Below are 17,476 nucleotides of genomic sequence, written 5' to 3'. Positions count from 1 at the left end.
ACATGAGATTTGGCCCATGGATTGCTGCACCATCTTGCTGGAAGTAGGCAAAGATTAAAAGTACAGCACACATGCACCTTCGTATTATGATGGAGTATATCCTGTACTACATGTGGACTTTTTTGTTTTCTTGTGGTTTAACGTTGCATGAACTTGTAGGTTTTCGGCGATGGAAGGATAACAAAGGGAAAGGAAGTGGATGTGACCATAATTAAGGTAGACCCCCAGCATTTGCTTGGTGTGAAAATGGGAAACCATGGACAAACATCTTCAGGACTACTAACAGTGGTGTTCAAACCCACCATCTCCTGAATGTAAGCTGAAAGCAACGTGACCTGAACCTGCAGCCTACTCGCCCCATATGTGGATTTTAAGTATCACAATGGCAAGTAGTTTGAGAATGTACTTATCTACTAAGGATTCATCACTCACGATTGAAAGAGAAGAATCTATTGCTTTCGCTCCATCCCATAAAGCTTGTAGCATCCAATGACAGAAGATAGCATGGAGGACATAATCTGTGACATATTGAGCAAGTGACTGGTAACACTATGCTTAGAGTATGGTTCCAGTGTATGGGATCCTAACTAGGATTACTTGATTCGAGAACTGGAAAAGATCCAAAGGAAAGCAGCACGATTTGTTCTGGGCGGTTTCCAACAAAAGAGTAGAGGAACGAAAATGTTGCAAACATCAAGCTGGAAAGACTTGGGAGTAAGGAGAGAAACAACTCACCTAAGTGGTACACTTTGAGCTATCATAGAGAGGCGGTGTGCAATGACATTAGCGTTACATGTGATAAATTTCATCTTCGGTTGTATATTGACTTAAACAGGGGCGGCCGTATCTTATGTGCTGAAGTGCTGCAGCACACTGCCTACTGGAAAAATAAATTAGTTTAAAAATATTATCTACAATCAAATACAGTGCATTGAAAAAGACGTCAGCCAAAGAATAGGAAATTATTCAACTCCCCTCACAACCAGGTAACTACTGGTGCGCTCCACGCTGGGTGCTGTGCGGTCACAGCTCAGCGAGAATTTCTAAGCTTTTAGCCAGAAACCAGGAGTTCTGCCTTTTGCGCATGCATGCCCAACTTTTCCGATACAAAGAGAATGTGTTCCGATAGGCTGTGGAGACAACAGCCAAGACATCACTTCACAGCGATTCTTCAGTCGACCACAGAGAGGCAGCACTAGCACTAGTCACACTTGCATTACGACCGAGATGAGAATGTGGCAGCTGGCACCCTCTTGACTCAGCAGTAGTATTTAAGAGGGGATCGCTCAAAGCAAATGGGAAAACAATACTGTAGAGCTGTTCCCGCCAGGTCTTTTAATACCAAAGAGGACAGAATACTATCAACTTGCCTATTCCACAACCACCTTTGTAAATTGATGAAATATAAAAATTGTACTTTTTATGTTGTCAAAATAAGGACATGATATTGTGAATTTCTTTAATTAAAAATGTCTAGTTTATAAATGTCAGTATAAAAACATAACATGTAATTTTGCATTATGACGTTGCTGGTTTTATTTCAATGATGTTGTTAACACTGAGAAGTTATTTGCTCGCTCACACCAAGTGTTTGAGTTTGTGAATATTTTGCCATTGCAGGTGTTATTGCATGTTTAATTATGTAGTTTTATAGTTTTTTATGATGAATGTGTATATGTGTTGGGGTTGTTTGTGTGTTTGTTCAGTGTGGAAAACTAAGTGGAGAGCCTCTTGAAAACCACATACCAGTATGTTTCTAAATATTTTTATTTTTTGGAGTGGGTATGGGTTACACCACACAACTGATTTTCTGCACCAGCCGCCACTGGACTTTAAATTTAGTTAAAAAGGCTTAGCAAAAATTTACAAATAACTGTTCACCTATTGAATAAAATGACATTAGTAGACAAAGCTTGAATGGAATCTTTCAAGTAGGAAGAGGATAAAATTGGAATTCAAGAGCACAAATTGGAGCAAATACTAGTTTATAGGAAGAGGAATTAGAGGCTGGAAAAATTTATCACGGGAGATGTTCAATAGATTTCCAACCTCTTAAAAATCACTTAAGAATAGATTCTCAGGTACACACCTGATATGGAATCTGTCACCTAGGTGACAGACCTAAAAGCAGATCGGAGGTGACTGACTGATGATCGATTTTCCTTATGCACTACCAACACTGAATCAGGGTGTAAAAAATCAAAATCAATAATCTTTTATTTAAATCACATTTTCCGTCAATTTGACATTTTTACTGATCATTTGATATTTTCAGATTGGTGTATGCTTCACTGTTTATTAAGTACCTACCTAAGATGAATAATGATAAATCTGTGTTTTAACCATGTTTTGAATTGGGGTCTTCTATTACAACATATTTTAAAACCAGTTTTTCACCCTCATGACTTATTATTACACCAAGACCGTTTCTAAACTAGTTCTTCATCCTCAGTCACATAGCTTCCCTATTTAAGTGCTTATAAAGAAACACAAGCTTGGAAGCTTTGGCTACACCAAGTCCATTCCTTAACTTTGAATGAACACCACCAAATATAGATGATGCCCTAGCTGTTGAGAGTTGCATAAATTGGTCTATTACCAACTTGGCAATGACATTTTCTTGAGATTTCCCCCACTGCAACACAGACACACTTTGCACCACTTCACTGATGAACAATGTTGGAATGAAGGGTTGAGATTTTGCTCAATATCTCACAAGTATTGATAGAAATGAAGTTTCTGCATATTTTTTCTGGGTAAATTGAAATGCATATTCAAGCTCAGATGTAGGCCTATGTAAAACATATTCTGAGTTGTTTAATTCTGAAATGAAAGCCAGAAAATGTGGAGCAGCCAATGCTTTATTATAATGTTTTTCAAACATCTTACTTTTGGTGTCATTAGCTCCAGATTTTGCTAACACTTGTAATTCTTCCAAGTCATACTTCAGTTTTTTTCCACACTTTCACTACTGTATTTTTCCAATGGTACAGTCACTTCTCTGGATTACATCAAGAGCTAGTGATATTGGTATTAACACATTTAAATTGCCTTCAGCATTTAGCTTTATTTGGAGGACACTAACCTTCCACTTAATGGCACTTAATGGAATACTGTCTCTATTTTCTTCAAAAATAACAAGTGATGGCCAGTTTTTATGTAAGATTAAAGGCAGTCAAACAACGTGTTCCATCAAACGTCTGAATGCAAGATTAATGATTGCCCTCCTTCATTCCCAAATTTTGCATTGGCAAAATGATTATTGCAGACGTATTTCACAATTTTTACTACATGTTCCTTTATGTTTGATGTGTCTTTGGTAAGATCCTGGGAGAGAAAATTCAAAATATGAGCAAGCAGACATATGTAATTACATCAATATCTTCCCTTTGTTTTTAAAGCACTTCTTATTTTTGTCTACTGCTTGCACTGTCTGTAACAAAAAAGCTTCTCACATTACTGAATTTATTGCAAGTTGAATTAAGTAGTCGAGAGAGAGAGAGAGAGAGAGAGAGAGAGAGAGAGAGAGAGAGAGTGTGTGCGTGCATGCATGTGTGCGCGTGCATGCACATGTATATGCATGTTTTCACTGGTCACTGTAACACACACACAATCAACTCATTATGCACATCTGACCATCCATCTAAGCTCATACAAACTGTATTCCCAAATAAATCCTTGAAACACTTCTCTCTCTCACTTTGATAAATTTCTTCACGAATGGGTCCAGCTACTACAGCAGATGATGGTGGAGTATAGCCAGGCGACAACATATTTATGACTCTTCTGAATTATGAATGATTAATGGAACGGCAAGAACAGAATAATGCAACCTGTTTCTAAGTCCTCTTTTTGTTTTTTGCTAGTCCAGACAACAAAGTAACTCATCTGACTTTGTTTAATTTTTAAGAGATAGTCCCCGAGTGGATAGCTGATTTGTAACTAATGATCTCTTTTGTTTTGATGCTGACGGTGAAACTGCTGGATCTGTTTCTGAATTTTGATCTTCATTGCCAGATGTTGCAGTATCATTTTTTTCTTGATTATATTTTGTGCTGTTACATGTCTGAATATGTAACACCATTCTAGCAACTAATCCTTCTAAATCATTTCTAAACCACATGACTTGCATTTTGCTTTCATGCCTTTTCTGCTTGAAGTGGAAGTTTTTTAAATTCTTCCCTATACTGGATTACTCGTTTTAAGTTAACAGCAAATTTCTTGCTACACTTTCACAAGTACAATTACTATTTACTACTACTTAACTCTGTCTCAAATGAACTGGGAGAGAAAGAAAGAAAAGAAATGTGTGAAATAAGTTGGAACAGCCTACGTTTTCTTAAAGTAAAAGAAAAATCCTGGTTGTCGTGCTGATAAAACCAGATGAGCTCTATAGGGAAACTGAAGTAATAGATGGTATTAGTGATCATGAAGCTATTTTTGTGGTAGTTAAAAATAAATGTGATAGAAAGGAAGGTCTTAAAAGTAGGACTGTTAGGCAGTACCATATGGCTGATAAAGCAGGCATGAGGCAGTTTCTAAAAAGTAACTATGATCGGTGGAAAACGGTAAATAAAAATACAAACAGACTCTGGGATGGGTTTAAAGAAATTGTTGAGGAATGCGAAAACAGGTTTGTACCTTTAAGGGTGGTACGGAATGGTAAAGACCCACCTTATTATAATAGAGAAATAAAGAGACTAAGAAGGAGGTGCATACTGGAAAGAAATACAGTTAGAAATGGCTGTGGAAGTAAGGAGAAATTGAAGAAACTTACTAGAAAATTGAATCTAGCAAAGAAGGCAGCTAAGGATAACATGATGGCAAGCATAATTGGCAGTCATACATATTTTAGTGAAAAATGGAAGGGTATGTATAGGTATTTTAAGGCAGAAACAGGTTCCAAGGAGGACATTCCAGGAATAATTAATGAACAAGGGGAGTGTGTATGTGAGGATCTTCAAAAGGCAGAAGTATTCAGTCAGCAGTATGTAAAGATTGTTGGTTACAAGGATAATGTCGAGATAGAGGAAGAGACTAAGGCCAAAGAAGTAATAAAATTTACATATGATAACAATGACATTTACAATAAGATACAAAAGTTGAAAACTAGAAAAGCGGCTGGAATTGATCAGATTTCTGGGGATATACTAAAGACAATGGGTTGGAATGTAGTACCATATCTGAAGTACTTATTTGATTATTGTTTGGTCGAAGGAGCTATACCAGATGAATGGAGAGTTGCTATAGTAGCCCCTGTGTATAAAGGAAAGGGTGATAGACATAAAGCTGAAAATTACAGGCCAGTAAGTTTGACATGCATTGTATGTAAGCTTTGGGAAGGCATTCTTTCTGATTATATTAGACATGTTTGTGAAATTAATAACTGGTTCGATAGAAGGCAGTTCGGTTTTAGGAAAGGTTATTCCACTGAAGCTCAACTTGTAGGATTCCAGCAAGATATAGCAGATATCTTGGATTCTGGAGGTCAAATGGACTGTATCGCGATTGACCTATCTGAAGCATTTGATAGGATGGATCATGGGAGACTACTGGCAAAAATGAGTGCAATTAGACTAGACAAAAGAGTGACTGAATGGGTTGCTATATTTCTAGAAAATAGATCTCAGAGAATTAGAGTAGGTGAAGCTTTATCTGACCCTGTAATAATTAAGAGGGGAATTCCTCAAGGCAGTATTATCGGACCTTTATGTTTTCTTATATGTATTAATGATATGAGTAAAGGAGTGGAATCGGAGGTAAGGCTTTTTGTGGATGATGTTATTCTCTATAGAGTGATAAATAAGTTACAAGATTGTGAGCAACTGCAACGTGACCTCGATAATGTTGTTAGATGGACAGCAGGCAATGGTATGTTGATAAACGGGGTTAAAAGTCAGGTTGTGAGTTTCACAAATAGGAAAAGTCCTCTCAGTTTTAATTACTGCGTTGATGGGGTGAAAGTTCCTTTTGGGGATCATTGTAAGTATCTATGTGTTAATATAAGGAAAGATCTTCATTGTGGTAATCACATAAATGGGATTGTAAATAAAGGGTACAGATCTCTGCACATGGTTATGAGGGTGTTTAGGGGTTGTAGTAAGGATGTAAAGGAGAGTGCATATAAGTCTCTGGTAAGACCCCAACTAGAGTATGGTTCCAGTGTATGGGACCCTCACCAGGATTACCTGATTCAAGAACTGGATAAAATCCAAAGCAAAGCAGCTCGATTTGTTCTGGGTGATTTCCGACAAAAGAGTAGCGTTACAACAATGTTGCAAAGTTTGGGTTGGGAGGAATTGAGAGAAAGAAGAAGAGCTGCTCGACTAAGTGGTATGTAATACCAATATAAATGGTCCGTTATTGGACATTATAAATTTTCCAGCTAGCTCATTCTTGGTTGCCAGCGTTTTGCCCTCGTGTGCTAGGGTTGGTACCTAGCACACCTACCAATACGCTGGCTAGTGCATACCGTGGAGGCCACTGTGTAGGCTAACTGGAGCCACCGGCAGTGCCAATGCACTAAGAGACTTTGTCTCATCACTAAAAATTGATGCCTGCTTGGCCATCAGATGATATAGATGTTGATTCCCATAGGGAATCTGAAATATTTGTCCTGAATGAGCAAATTTATAATACCAATATAAATGGTCCGTTATTGGACATTATAAATTTTCCAGCTAGCTCATTCTTGGTTGCCAGCGTTTCGCCCTCGTGTGCTAGGGTGGGCTCATCAGTTGGTACCTACACAGTGGCCTCCACGGTATGCACTAGCCAGCGTATTGGTAGGTGTGCTATAACTGATGAGCCCAACCTAGCACACGAGGGCGAAACGCTGGCAACCAAGAATGAGCTAGCTGGAAAATTTATAATGTTCAATAACGGATCATTTATATTGGTATTATAAATTTGCTCATTCAGGACAAATATTTCAGATTCCCTATGGGAATCAACATCTATATCATAAGTGGTATGTTCCAAGCTGTCAGCAGAGAGATGGCGTGGAATGACATTAGTAGACAAATAAGTTTGAGTGGCGTTTATAAAAGTAGGAAAGATCACAATATGAAGATAAAGTTGGAATTCAAGAGGACAAATTGGGGCAAATATTCATTTATAGGAAGGGGAGTTAGGGATTGGAATAACTTACCAAGGGAGATGTTCAATAAATTTCCAATGTTTGAACACTTTAACTTGTCAAACACAGCTATATGTCTTGAGTGCCAAAACTCCATAGATTTACACCTATAAACATCTCTGCTATAGCTATAATATAACAGCAGGTTTTTAACACGTTATTTTAATTAGAAATTTTATAAGTGTACACCCTACAGGACTATGATTTTCTTAAATCGTGATTTTTTACCTGGACATGTTCACACCTTTTTGCAGATAGATAATGTATAATTTTATATTCACTGTTATATCATACCTGAAGTATTGTAAGGTTTATTGTCCTCGATTAATTGTTCTTGGCTGATGATGACAGGTACACTGTCGAAACCGGTCCCGAGTGTATAAAAATGTGAAGGTTTAACTGTAACGTAAAACTGTCACATAATATAATGTATTGAAAAGGTGGAACTTATTGTACTTTTCTTTGATGTGAATTTCTTTGAAATCATTTAGGAAAAGGCTAGGAAAGCAACAGATAGGGAATCTGCCACCTGGGCGACTGCCCTAAATGCAGATCAGTATTGATCGATTGATTGAAGTATTACAAATACTTTATATGCGTAAATTAATGTTATCTCCACATAAACGTTACATGTATGTCATCTAATGCTTATTCAATATTTGGGCATGAAAGTCAGCCTTGGAAACAACCCTGGCTACATTATTTTTTATGTTTATTTAGCTGTGACCGTTCTTGCCATGCTAGTGAATTCGCTTAACATTATGAGTTTCTTTTTCATTAATATTTAGTAATTTAGCATTATTAAATACGTTGGTGGTCTTTGTTTTGGTGTTCAGCATGTAGTTAACTGTTGTAAGTGAAAAGTTTCACATACTTACACTTTGAATTTCGAGTTTATGTCTCGTAGTTGCCAACCAGTGCAAATATGATATTTACTACACTCACCACCTGGGGGTTTAACTACTCAACCTCAACTTTCATTCACAGTTCACTCAATCATATTATCATAAAAAAACTTTAGTTAGAGGATAACATGTAAATACTTAGGCCTACAACTATTGTTATCGCTTTATATCCTGAGCTGTGATCACTCTTATACTGTACAACCTCAATTTTCATTCACCATTCGTCCAATCTTATTACCATGCATAATATTTTTACCCAAGATGCATGAAGGCATGCTATAATTAGGCCTTTCAAAAACTAGCGTCATCGTTTCCGACTTAATCACTGCTTACACTTAACCTCAATTTACATCCATGGTAGTTCAATCTTATTATCACAAAGAATATTTAATATTAAACAGTCCTTCGGGGAAGGGGAAACATTTGATAATTACTCATATCGGCAATATTGTAAGCTTTCTCACTTTTAATTTATATAGGCTATATAAAATAATATGTCCTGACTGACTGATTCATCATCGTCGAGTCAAATTTTGAATTTCAATTTGAAATTTGGAGATACATTTATATGAGCATATAGGTGCTCACTAAGGGAGGATTTATGGATATTCCGTCACTAAGTGGGTGAAAAGAGTGGGATGAATTGTTTAAATGAGCATATCTATATCTCAAAAACTTAAAAGTTTACAGATGTAAAAAATGGTATTTAGAATCTCCTTTAAAAATAAAGAAACACATATTTTTGTTTTTGAAATATTCACCTCCAGGGAAGGGTAAAAAAAGGTGAAGAAGTGATTGAATACCTTTCTTGAGGACACTTATATCTTAAAAACAGAGGATGGTACAGACCTGAAATTTGGTATATGGAATCTCCTTTAAAAATAAGGAAACATGTATTCTTTTTGTTTTTGGAAAATCCAATTAATGGGGGGTGAACAAGAGTGACAAAGAGGGGGGGGGGATGAATTAAAAAAATACTATCTACAGTATATCTCAGAAACCAAAATTGTTACAGATGTGCAAATTGGTCTTTGGAATCTCCTTTAAAAATATAGAAATGCATTTTTGGGAAAAATCAACTTGGGGGGGTGGGGGTGAAAAAGGAGTTGAATTATTTTTATGAGGATATATACACCTCAAAAACTGAAGATGTTACAGTTGTGGTAATTGCTATTTGCAAGCTATTTTATAAATTTTTTTTAAAAAAACACGTTTTTTTTGTTTTGTTTTGGAAAATTCACTTAATGGGGAGGGTGAAAGTGAAAGAAATTGAATTATTTTTATGGCAATACATATATTTCAAAAACTGAAGGATACAGACGAGAAAATTGTTATTTAGAATCTCCTTTAAAAATAAACCCTTCTTTTTTTTTTTTTAAGCTTTCGGAAAATCAACTTTAGAGGGGGGTGGGGGTGGGGGTGAAAATAAGTAAAGAGTTGGTATTTTGAATTTCCTTTAAAAGTAAAGAAACATGTATTTATTATCAAAACTTAACATGTTGCAGACGTGAAAATTGGTAGCCTATTTCAAATCTCCTTTAAAAATAAAGAAAGAGGTATCTTTTTTCCTTCCGGAAAATCCACTTAGGTGGGGGAAGGTCTGATAAAGGGGTTGAATTATTTTTATGGGGATACTTATATCTCAAAAACTGGAGAAGTTACCAAACCAAACCCCATGGCACTACAGCCCTTAAAGTGCCTTGGCCTACCAAGCGACTGCTGCTCTGCCCAAAGGCCTGCAGATTACAAAGTGTCATGTGGTCAGCGCGACGAATCCTCTCGGTCATTAATCTTGGCTTTCTGGACCGGGGCCGCTATCTCACTGTTAGATAGCTCCTCAATTCTAATCACGGAGGCTGAGTGGACCTCGAAGCAACCCTCAGGTCCAGGTAAAAATCCCTGACCTGGCCAGGAATCAAACCTGGGGCCTCCGGGTAAGAGGCAGGCATGCTACCTCTACACCACGGGGCCGGCCCTAGGAGAAGTTAGAGACATGGAAATATGTATTTGGAATCTTTTTAAAAAATAAAGAAACATGTTTTACTTTCTTCAACTTGAGAGAAGACTATTTCTCACATGTAGGCCTACAGTTCTACGTCGCATGGTCATCTTAGACCCAAAAGCAATACCACAAAGGTGGTTTACAAAGAGTTTCTGGGGTAAATGAAACTCAATTTTTTTGGCGAGTTTTTAATAATAATAATAATAATAATAATAATAATAATAATAATAATAATAATAATGCTATTGGCTTTACGTCCCACTAACTACTTTTTCGGTTTTCGGAGACGCCGAGGTGCCGGAATTTCGCCCCGTAGGAGTTCTTTTACGTGCCCATAAATCTACCGACACGAGGCTGACATATTTGAGCACCTTCAAATACCACCGGACTGAGCCAGGATCGAACCTGCCATGTTGGGGTCAGAAGGCCAGCGCCCCAACCGTCTGAGCTACTCAGCCCGGTGGTGAGTTTTTATACTTCAGGGTTTTTCATATAATGTCTTAGTACAGTACTGAGGAACGATTACTCTTAACAAATGAAGAAATCCACACAAGCGAAGCCATGGGTAACTGCTAGTTCTTCTATATAACTTAAGCAAGAAAACGTGTTGGGATGGGATTCTGCGTCCCTGAGAGCATAAAATTTTCTTAATTTTTATTTTTAGAATTTGCCTTATGTTGCACCAACACAGTGGGAGTGCAAGTAAGACATGTGGCTATTTGCTTTACGTCGCACTGACACAGATAGGTCTTATGGCGACGAAGGGATAGGAAAGGCCTAGGAGTGGGAAGGAAGCGGCCGTAGCCTTAAGGTACACCCACAGCATTTGCCTGGTATGAAAATGGGAAACCATGGAAAACCATCTTCAGGGCTGCTGACAGTGGGGTTTGACCCCACTATGTCCCAGATGCAAGCTCACAGCTGCGCGACCCTAACCGCACATAACCGTAGCATAATCTGATTCTGTAACCATCCAGAGGTGAATTCCTCAAGGTTTATGTTATATATAAGAGAGAGAGTAAAGAAACTGGAATCAGAGATCTTTTTGCAGATGATGATGTACTGTACAGAATAATAAATGTTACAAGATTGTGAGCGACTTCAAAAAGACCTCGACAATGTGAAATGGATGTCAGGCAATAGTATGATGATAAAAGGGGTTAAAAGTTAAAAGCTTCACTAATAGGAAAAGCCCCCTCAAGTTTTAATCACTGCATTGATGGGCTGAAAGTTTCTTATGGGGATCATTGTAAGTACCTAGGTGTTAATATACAGAGAGATCTTCATTGGGGTAATCACAAAAAAGAATTATAAATAAAGGTTAGAGAACTCTTCACATGGTTATGAGCATATTTAGGGGTTGTAGTAAGGATGTAAAGGAGAGAGCATATAAATTTCTGATAAGACTCCAATTAGAGTTCTCGATTCAAGTAACCCTGGTTAGGATCCCATACACTGGAAAAAATCCAAAGAAAAGCAGCTTGATTTGTTCTGCGTGATTTCCGACAAAACGTAGCATTACAAAAATATTGTGAATTTTGGGGTGGGAAGACTTGGGAGAAAGGAGGTGAGCTGCTCGACTAAGTGGTATGTTTCAGGTTCCCTATGGCAATCGCATCTATATCATCTGATGGCCAGGCAGGCATCAATTTTTGGTAATGAGACGAAGTCTCTCATAGTGCATTGGCACTGCCGGTGGCTCCAAGTAGCCTGCGCAGTGGCCTCCATGGTATGCACTAGCCATGCGTCTGGGTGGGCGTTCTATTTACCAACTGATGAGCCCAACTTAGCACACTGGGGCGAAACGCTGGCAACCAGGAATAAGTTAGCTGGAAAATTTATAATGTCCAAGAATGGGCCATTTATATTGGTATTATGAATTTACACATTTGGGACAAATATTTCACGTTTCCTATGGGAATCAACATCTGTATCACCTGATGGCCAGGCAGGCATCAACTTTTGGTAATGAGACAAAATCTCTCATAGTGCATTAGCAGTGTCGGTGGCTCCAAGTAGCCTATGCAGTGGCCTCCAAGGTATGTACTCTATCCATGCATCTTGGTGGGTGTGCTATTTACCAACTGATGAGCCCAACTTAGCACACTGGGGCAAAAAGTTGGCAACCAGGAATGAATTAGCTGGAAAATTTATAATGTCCAATAACAGACCATTTATATTGGCATTATTAAGTGGTATGTTCCAAGCTGTCAGTAAAGAGATAGCATGGAATTACATTAGTACATGAATAAGTTTGAGTAGTGTTTTTGAAAGTAGGAAAGATCACAATATGATGATAAAGTTGGAATTCAAGAGGGCTAATTGGGGAAAATATTTGTTTATAAGAGGAGGAGTTAGGGATTGAAAAAATTTACCAAGGGAGATGTTGAATGAATTTCCAAATTGTTTGTAATTATTTACGAAAAGACTACGTAAACAAAAGACAGGGAATCTGCCACCTGGGGACTGCCCTAAATGCAGATCAGCGGTGAGTGATTGACTGACTGATAACACAAAATAGTCTGCTCCTGTTTTTCTGTTTTAATGTCAATGAAACCATTCACTACAGTAGCACTGTATGTTTGTATCTCATCTTGGATAATTTTGTCAAACATTCAAGATAGAATGCATGCAAGTAATTGCAAAACTAGATATCTAATGAATCAAACAGTAATAAACATCAAGCATCATTTGCAAATGAACACGAAAAGTAACAAACAGCTGAGTTAGTGACATTCCCACACACCTGTTCATTAGTGCTGGGCAATCGACAAATGATATGGTAATTCCCTCAAGGAAACTGAAAATACTGAATGCTCCAACTGGTTCAATTAAGTAGAAACACAGAAGTAAATGACTGCATGCACATTTGGGTATCTGATATTTTCAATTAAAGTAGAAAGGAAAGAATTGCAGGCTTTGTAATACAGCACAGTGCGGAAGAATCTTGCAAATGATGTGATTTGAAATGACGACGTCTAAAGACTTTGTGGGGAAAAATGTCATAATTTGATATTTGATATCCAGAGACATTTGTGAGTTTTACTGTAGGGTAACGTACTGAAAACCACGTAAGACTGATATCATATACAATCCTTTATTTAAGAGAAAATTAATTGAAATGAATCAATTTATGAAAATATGCACTTCATAATGCAACTGGCCAGGAAATTTACAACTCTTACCTTAAATGATGGCTGTACTTTAAGAGAATACCAACGACCAGGCTTTACTTGATAGACATGAACTTTTCTGGAAAGAAACTATAGATGTGATCAGTCATAAACTGAATTAAAATGACAATTTTTATTACATGTACTACATATTTTACCTACAATTAACTTATTGCTTATCTGTAAAGTAGGCCTACTTGTAATTATCTCGGCACTGATATCACTAAGTCATAAGGTAATAGTTATGCCAATTATCGTAAACAGGAGCAATAATTGTCAAAATAGGTAAGATGCAAGTCAGTAAGCCCGGGGCTAAAAGTCAGAATGAGAAAACGTGCCTGACATTAAACAAAAATCGATTATGAAATGAGTGAAACTTAACTGAGAGTTCCCGTTTCTGTGCTCCACAATCATGTCTTTCAATAACTGAATAATTCTGTGTAGGTGAATATGAATGTTAGTTTCATGCACTTCCCAACTCCATGCTATAGAAAACAAATACAGAACCATGTGATTCACACAGAAATACGATCATTCTGCAAAAAGAAATAAGTGTTATTGAAAACAAGCAATGGGAATTGAACGAGATAATTTGGAGCGTCAGATATTTATATTTCCAAGTAATTTAGAAAAGGAATCAGAGATGGAAGATGAAAATAAGAAAATGAAAGAAAAAATAATTACAGCACGCATTTATTAAAGGACCAAACAGTTCTCATGCAAAGCATTGGTTAAGGGCTTACGAACAGATTCTAATTACAGGCTACATACCTTACGTCGGAAAAGTAACCTTGGCAAACACAACTGAACCATTACGGAATTGAACACTCATACGATGTCACAAATTATTAAGGTAATAATTTATGTCAAGTATTAAAATATTAACATAGTCACTGCTTGCACGTAGTGCAATATTATTATAAGTCACTTCTTTATTTTCGAATTGTAACATTACGAAAGATCTCAAAAGAGCGGATAAATTTCATGAAACCGCTTTGTCAGACCACGAACTCTGAATTGTAAGTGATCCCATGCCCAGCCAGAATAGATAAACACATTTGTGCATATTTCATAATTTCCTTCCCAGCAGACTCGTGCTCGCTCGCGTTTGCTCTCGCAGTAGAGCCAACCTACCGATTCAGAGAGACACTGACCAACACTGACGATTGAACTCGTCTCGACTCTAGAACAGAAAATTTTAAGATAGGCCTAGTAAGATAAATACAATCAGCAGTCGCTATATTTTGAATTCCGAATTCGTGCGAAAATTATATAGCTTTCTAGCTAAAACGTTTTTATGGTTCACTATTCTGTTCTGAGAGAAACGAAACCAATAACCCGCAAGTCACGACTGTGCAATGCACAAATTGAAGACCCCGGTTTCGTGTAGTCAGTTTTTTCCAAGACATTGCAGCCCCCCCCCCCTTTTTTTTTCTTTTAAAGAAAATGATATTTGTTCTTGGCGTAGACCTTTGTAGATCTTTTGCCACTACTTTCACCATATGGCAGGAACCTGCGTGTAAGTGTAATTGCGGAAGTGTAGAGTGTTAAATGTGAGGAAAGGAACGTTAAGGACGACACAAGCACCCAGGCCAGGGATATTAACTATTACAATTAAAAAACCTTGACCGGGCCGGTAATCGAACCCGGGGTCGCCGGGTGACAGGCGTACGCATTGCCCGCTACACCGCGGGGCCGGACATTGTAGGCTACTGTGCTGTGCAAATAAGAACGAGTACGGTAATGGTATTGTAATAATGCAGAAGTAGGTCCATGCTAAGGATTTGAGAGGATAGGGATGCCACGTTTTCCTCATTAATAATAATGTTATTTGCTTTACGTCCCACTAACTACTTTTTAAGGTCTTCGGAGACGCCGAGGTGCCGGAATTTAGTCCCGCAGGAGTTCTTTAACGTGCCAGTAAATCTACCGACACGGGGCTGTCGTATTTGAGCACCTTCAAATACCACCGGACTGAGCCAGGATCGAACCTGCCAAGTTGGGGTTAGAAGGCCAGCGCCTTAACCGTCTGAGCCACTCAGCCCGGCCGTTTTCCTCATTAAGGAAGCGGAGATTGCTGTCAGTGGAATACTGTGTAGGAGGGATACTGACTGGAACGTGATTGAGGATTTAAATGAGACTATGGAATAGATATGTCGTATGTGGGAAAATGGGATTGAGATTTCTAGGTCCTAATGGGTGGGTAGGATATAGGTATCTGCGCTCAGATGGCCTTCACTTAAACCACAGTGGTACGTATGTTAAGATTTGTTTAGAAGGGTTATAGGCTAGGGAGATACATTCAGGGAAACGAGGTGGTCTAGGGAGTGGTGATAAGGGTAGCCTACAGGGATCTGAAAGTCAAGTAGCGATGACATAAAAATGTTGATGTTGAACTGTAGAAGTATTGAAAAGAAAGGAATAGAATTTAATTTAATAGATATAAGCTTACCAGATATTGTAATAGGAGTTGAATCATGGCTGAGAAATGATATAATGGATGCAGAAATTTTCTCACGGAACTGGAGTGTGTATCGTAGAGATAGGATAGGAATGGTATAAAGGAAAGGGTGATAGACATCATCATCATCATCGTCTGTTTACCCTCCAGGTTCGGTTTTTCCCTCGGACTTAGCGAGGGATCCCACCTCTACCACCTCAAGGGCAGTGTCCTGGAGTTTCAGACTCTTGGTCGGGGGATACAACTGGGAGTATGACCAGTACCTCGCCCAGGCGGCCTCACCTGCTATGCTGAACAGGGGCCTTGTGGAGGGATGGGAAGATTGAAAGGGATAGGCAAGGAAGAGGGAAGGAAGCGGCCGTGGCCTTAAGTTAGGTACCAACCCGGCATTCGCCTGGAGGAGAAGTGGGAAACCACGGAAAACCACTTCCAGGATGGCTGAGGTGGGAATCGAACCCACCTCTACTCAGTTGACCTCTCGAGGCTGAGTGGACCCCGTTCCAGCCCTCGTACCACTTTTCAAATTTTGTGGCAGAGCCGGGGGTGGCAGCTAATCACGCTAACCACTACACCACAGAGGCGGGCAGGGTGATAGACATAAAGCTGAAAATTACAGGCCAGTAAGTTTGACGTGCATTGTATGTAAGCTCTGGGAAGGCATTCTTTCTGATTTTATTAGACAAGTTTGTGAAATTAACTGGTTCGATAGAAGGCAGTTCAGTTTTAGGAAAGGTTATTCCACTGAAGCTCAACTTGTAGGATTCCAGCAAGATATAGCAGATATCTTGGATTCTGGAGGTCAAATGGACTGTATCGCGATTGATCTGTCTAAAGCATTTGATAGGGTGGATCATGGGAGACTACTGGCAAAAATGAGTGCAATTGGACTAGACAAAAGAGTGACTGAATGGGTTGCTATATTTCTAGAAAATAGATCTCAGAGAATTAGAGTAGGTGAAGCTTTATCTGACCCTGTAATAATTAAGAGGGGAATTCCTCAAGGCAGTATTATCGGACCTTTATGTTTTCTTATATATATTAATGATATGAGTAAAGGAGTGGAATCGGAGGTAAGGCATTTTGCGGAAGATGTTATTCTCTATAGAGTAATAAATAAGTTACAAGATTGTGAGCAACTGCAGCGTGACCTCGATAATGTTGTGAGATGGACAGCAGGCAATGGTATGTTGATAAACGGGGTTAAAAGTCAGGTTGTGAGTTTCACAAATAGGAAAAGTCCTCTCAGTTTTAATTACTGCGTTGATGGGGTGAAAGTTCCTTTTGGGGATCACTGTAAGTATCTAGGTGTTAATATAAGGAAAGATCTTCATTGTGATAATCACATAAATGGGATTGTAAATAAAGGGTACAGATCTCTGCACATGGTTATGAGGGTGTTTAGGGGTTGTAGTAATGTTGTAAAGGAGAGGGCATATAAGTCTCTGGTAAGACCCCAACTAGAGTATGGTTCCAGTGTATGGGACCCTCACCAGGATTACCTGATTCATCATCATCATCATCATCTGTTTACCCTCCAGGTTCGGTTTTTCCCTCGGACTTAGCGAGGGATCCCACCTCTACCGCCTCAAGGGCAGTGTCCTGGAGCTTCAGACTCTTGGTCGGGGATACAACTGGGGAGTATGACCAGTACCTCGCCCAGGCAGCCTCACCTGCTATGCTGAACAGGGGCCTTGTGGAGGGATGGGAAGATTGGAAGGGATAGGCAAGGAAGAGGGAAGGAAGCGGCCGTGGCCTTAAGTTAGGTACCATCCCGGCATTCGCCTGGAGGAGAAGTGG

At 38.7% G+C, this 17,476-nt stretch overlaps 1 protein-coding gene across 3 annotated transcripts in view; it reads right to left on the bottom strand.

Annotated features, from left to right (window-relative positions):
• Bcat (Branched chain amino acid transaminase) overlaps window positions 1-14,285 on the bottom strand; it is an 83,808-nt gene extending 69,523 nt beyond the window's left edge. The window contains exons 1-2 of one of the 3 annotated variants that reach the window (XM_067144411.2): window positions 13,990-14,285; window positions 13,231-13,308 (exon numbers count right to left, since the gene is read on the bottom strand). In XM_067144411.2, the coding sequence (XP_067000512.1) occupies window positions 13,231-13,308; window positions 13,990-14,031 (120 nt within the window). In that variant the 5' untranslated portion in view covers window positions 14,032-14,285. The remainder of the gene's footprint in view (window positions 1-13,230; window positions 13,309-13,989) is intronic. The other 2 variants (XM_067144413.2, XM_067144412.2) reach the window with 2 other exon arrangements.
• Between the last annotated feature and the right edge of the window lie 3,191 nt (window positions 14,286-17,476).

The sequence above is a fragment of the Anabrus simplex genome, chromosome 3 (assembly GCF_040414725.1).
Source record: "Anabrus simplex isolate iqAnaSimp1 chromosome 3, ASM4041472v1, whole genome shotgun sequence".
Lineage (NCBI taxonomy): Eukaryota > Metazoa > Arthropoda > Insecta > Orthoptera > Tettigoniidae > Anabrus > Anabrus simplex.
The sequence above is the reverse complement of the archived record's forward strand: the minus strand, read 5'-3'. Positions and strand labels throughout refer to the sequence as shown.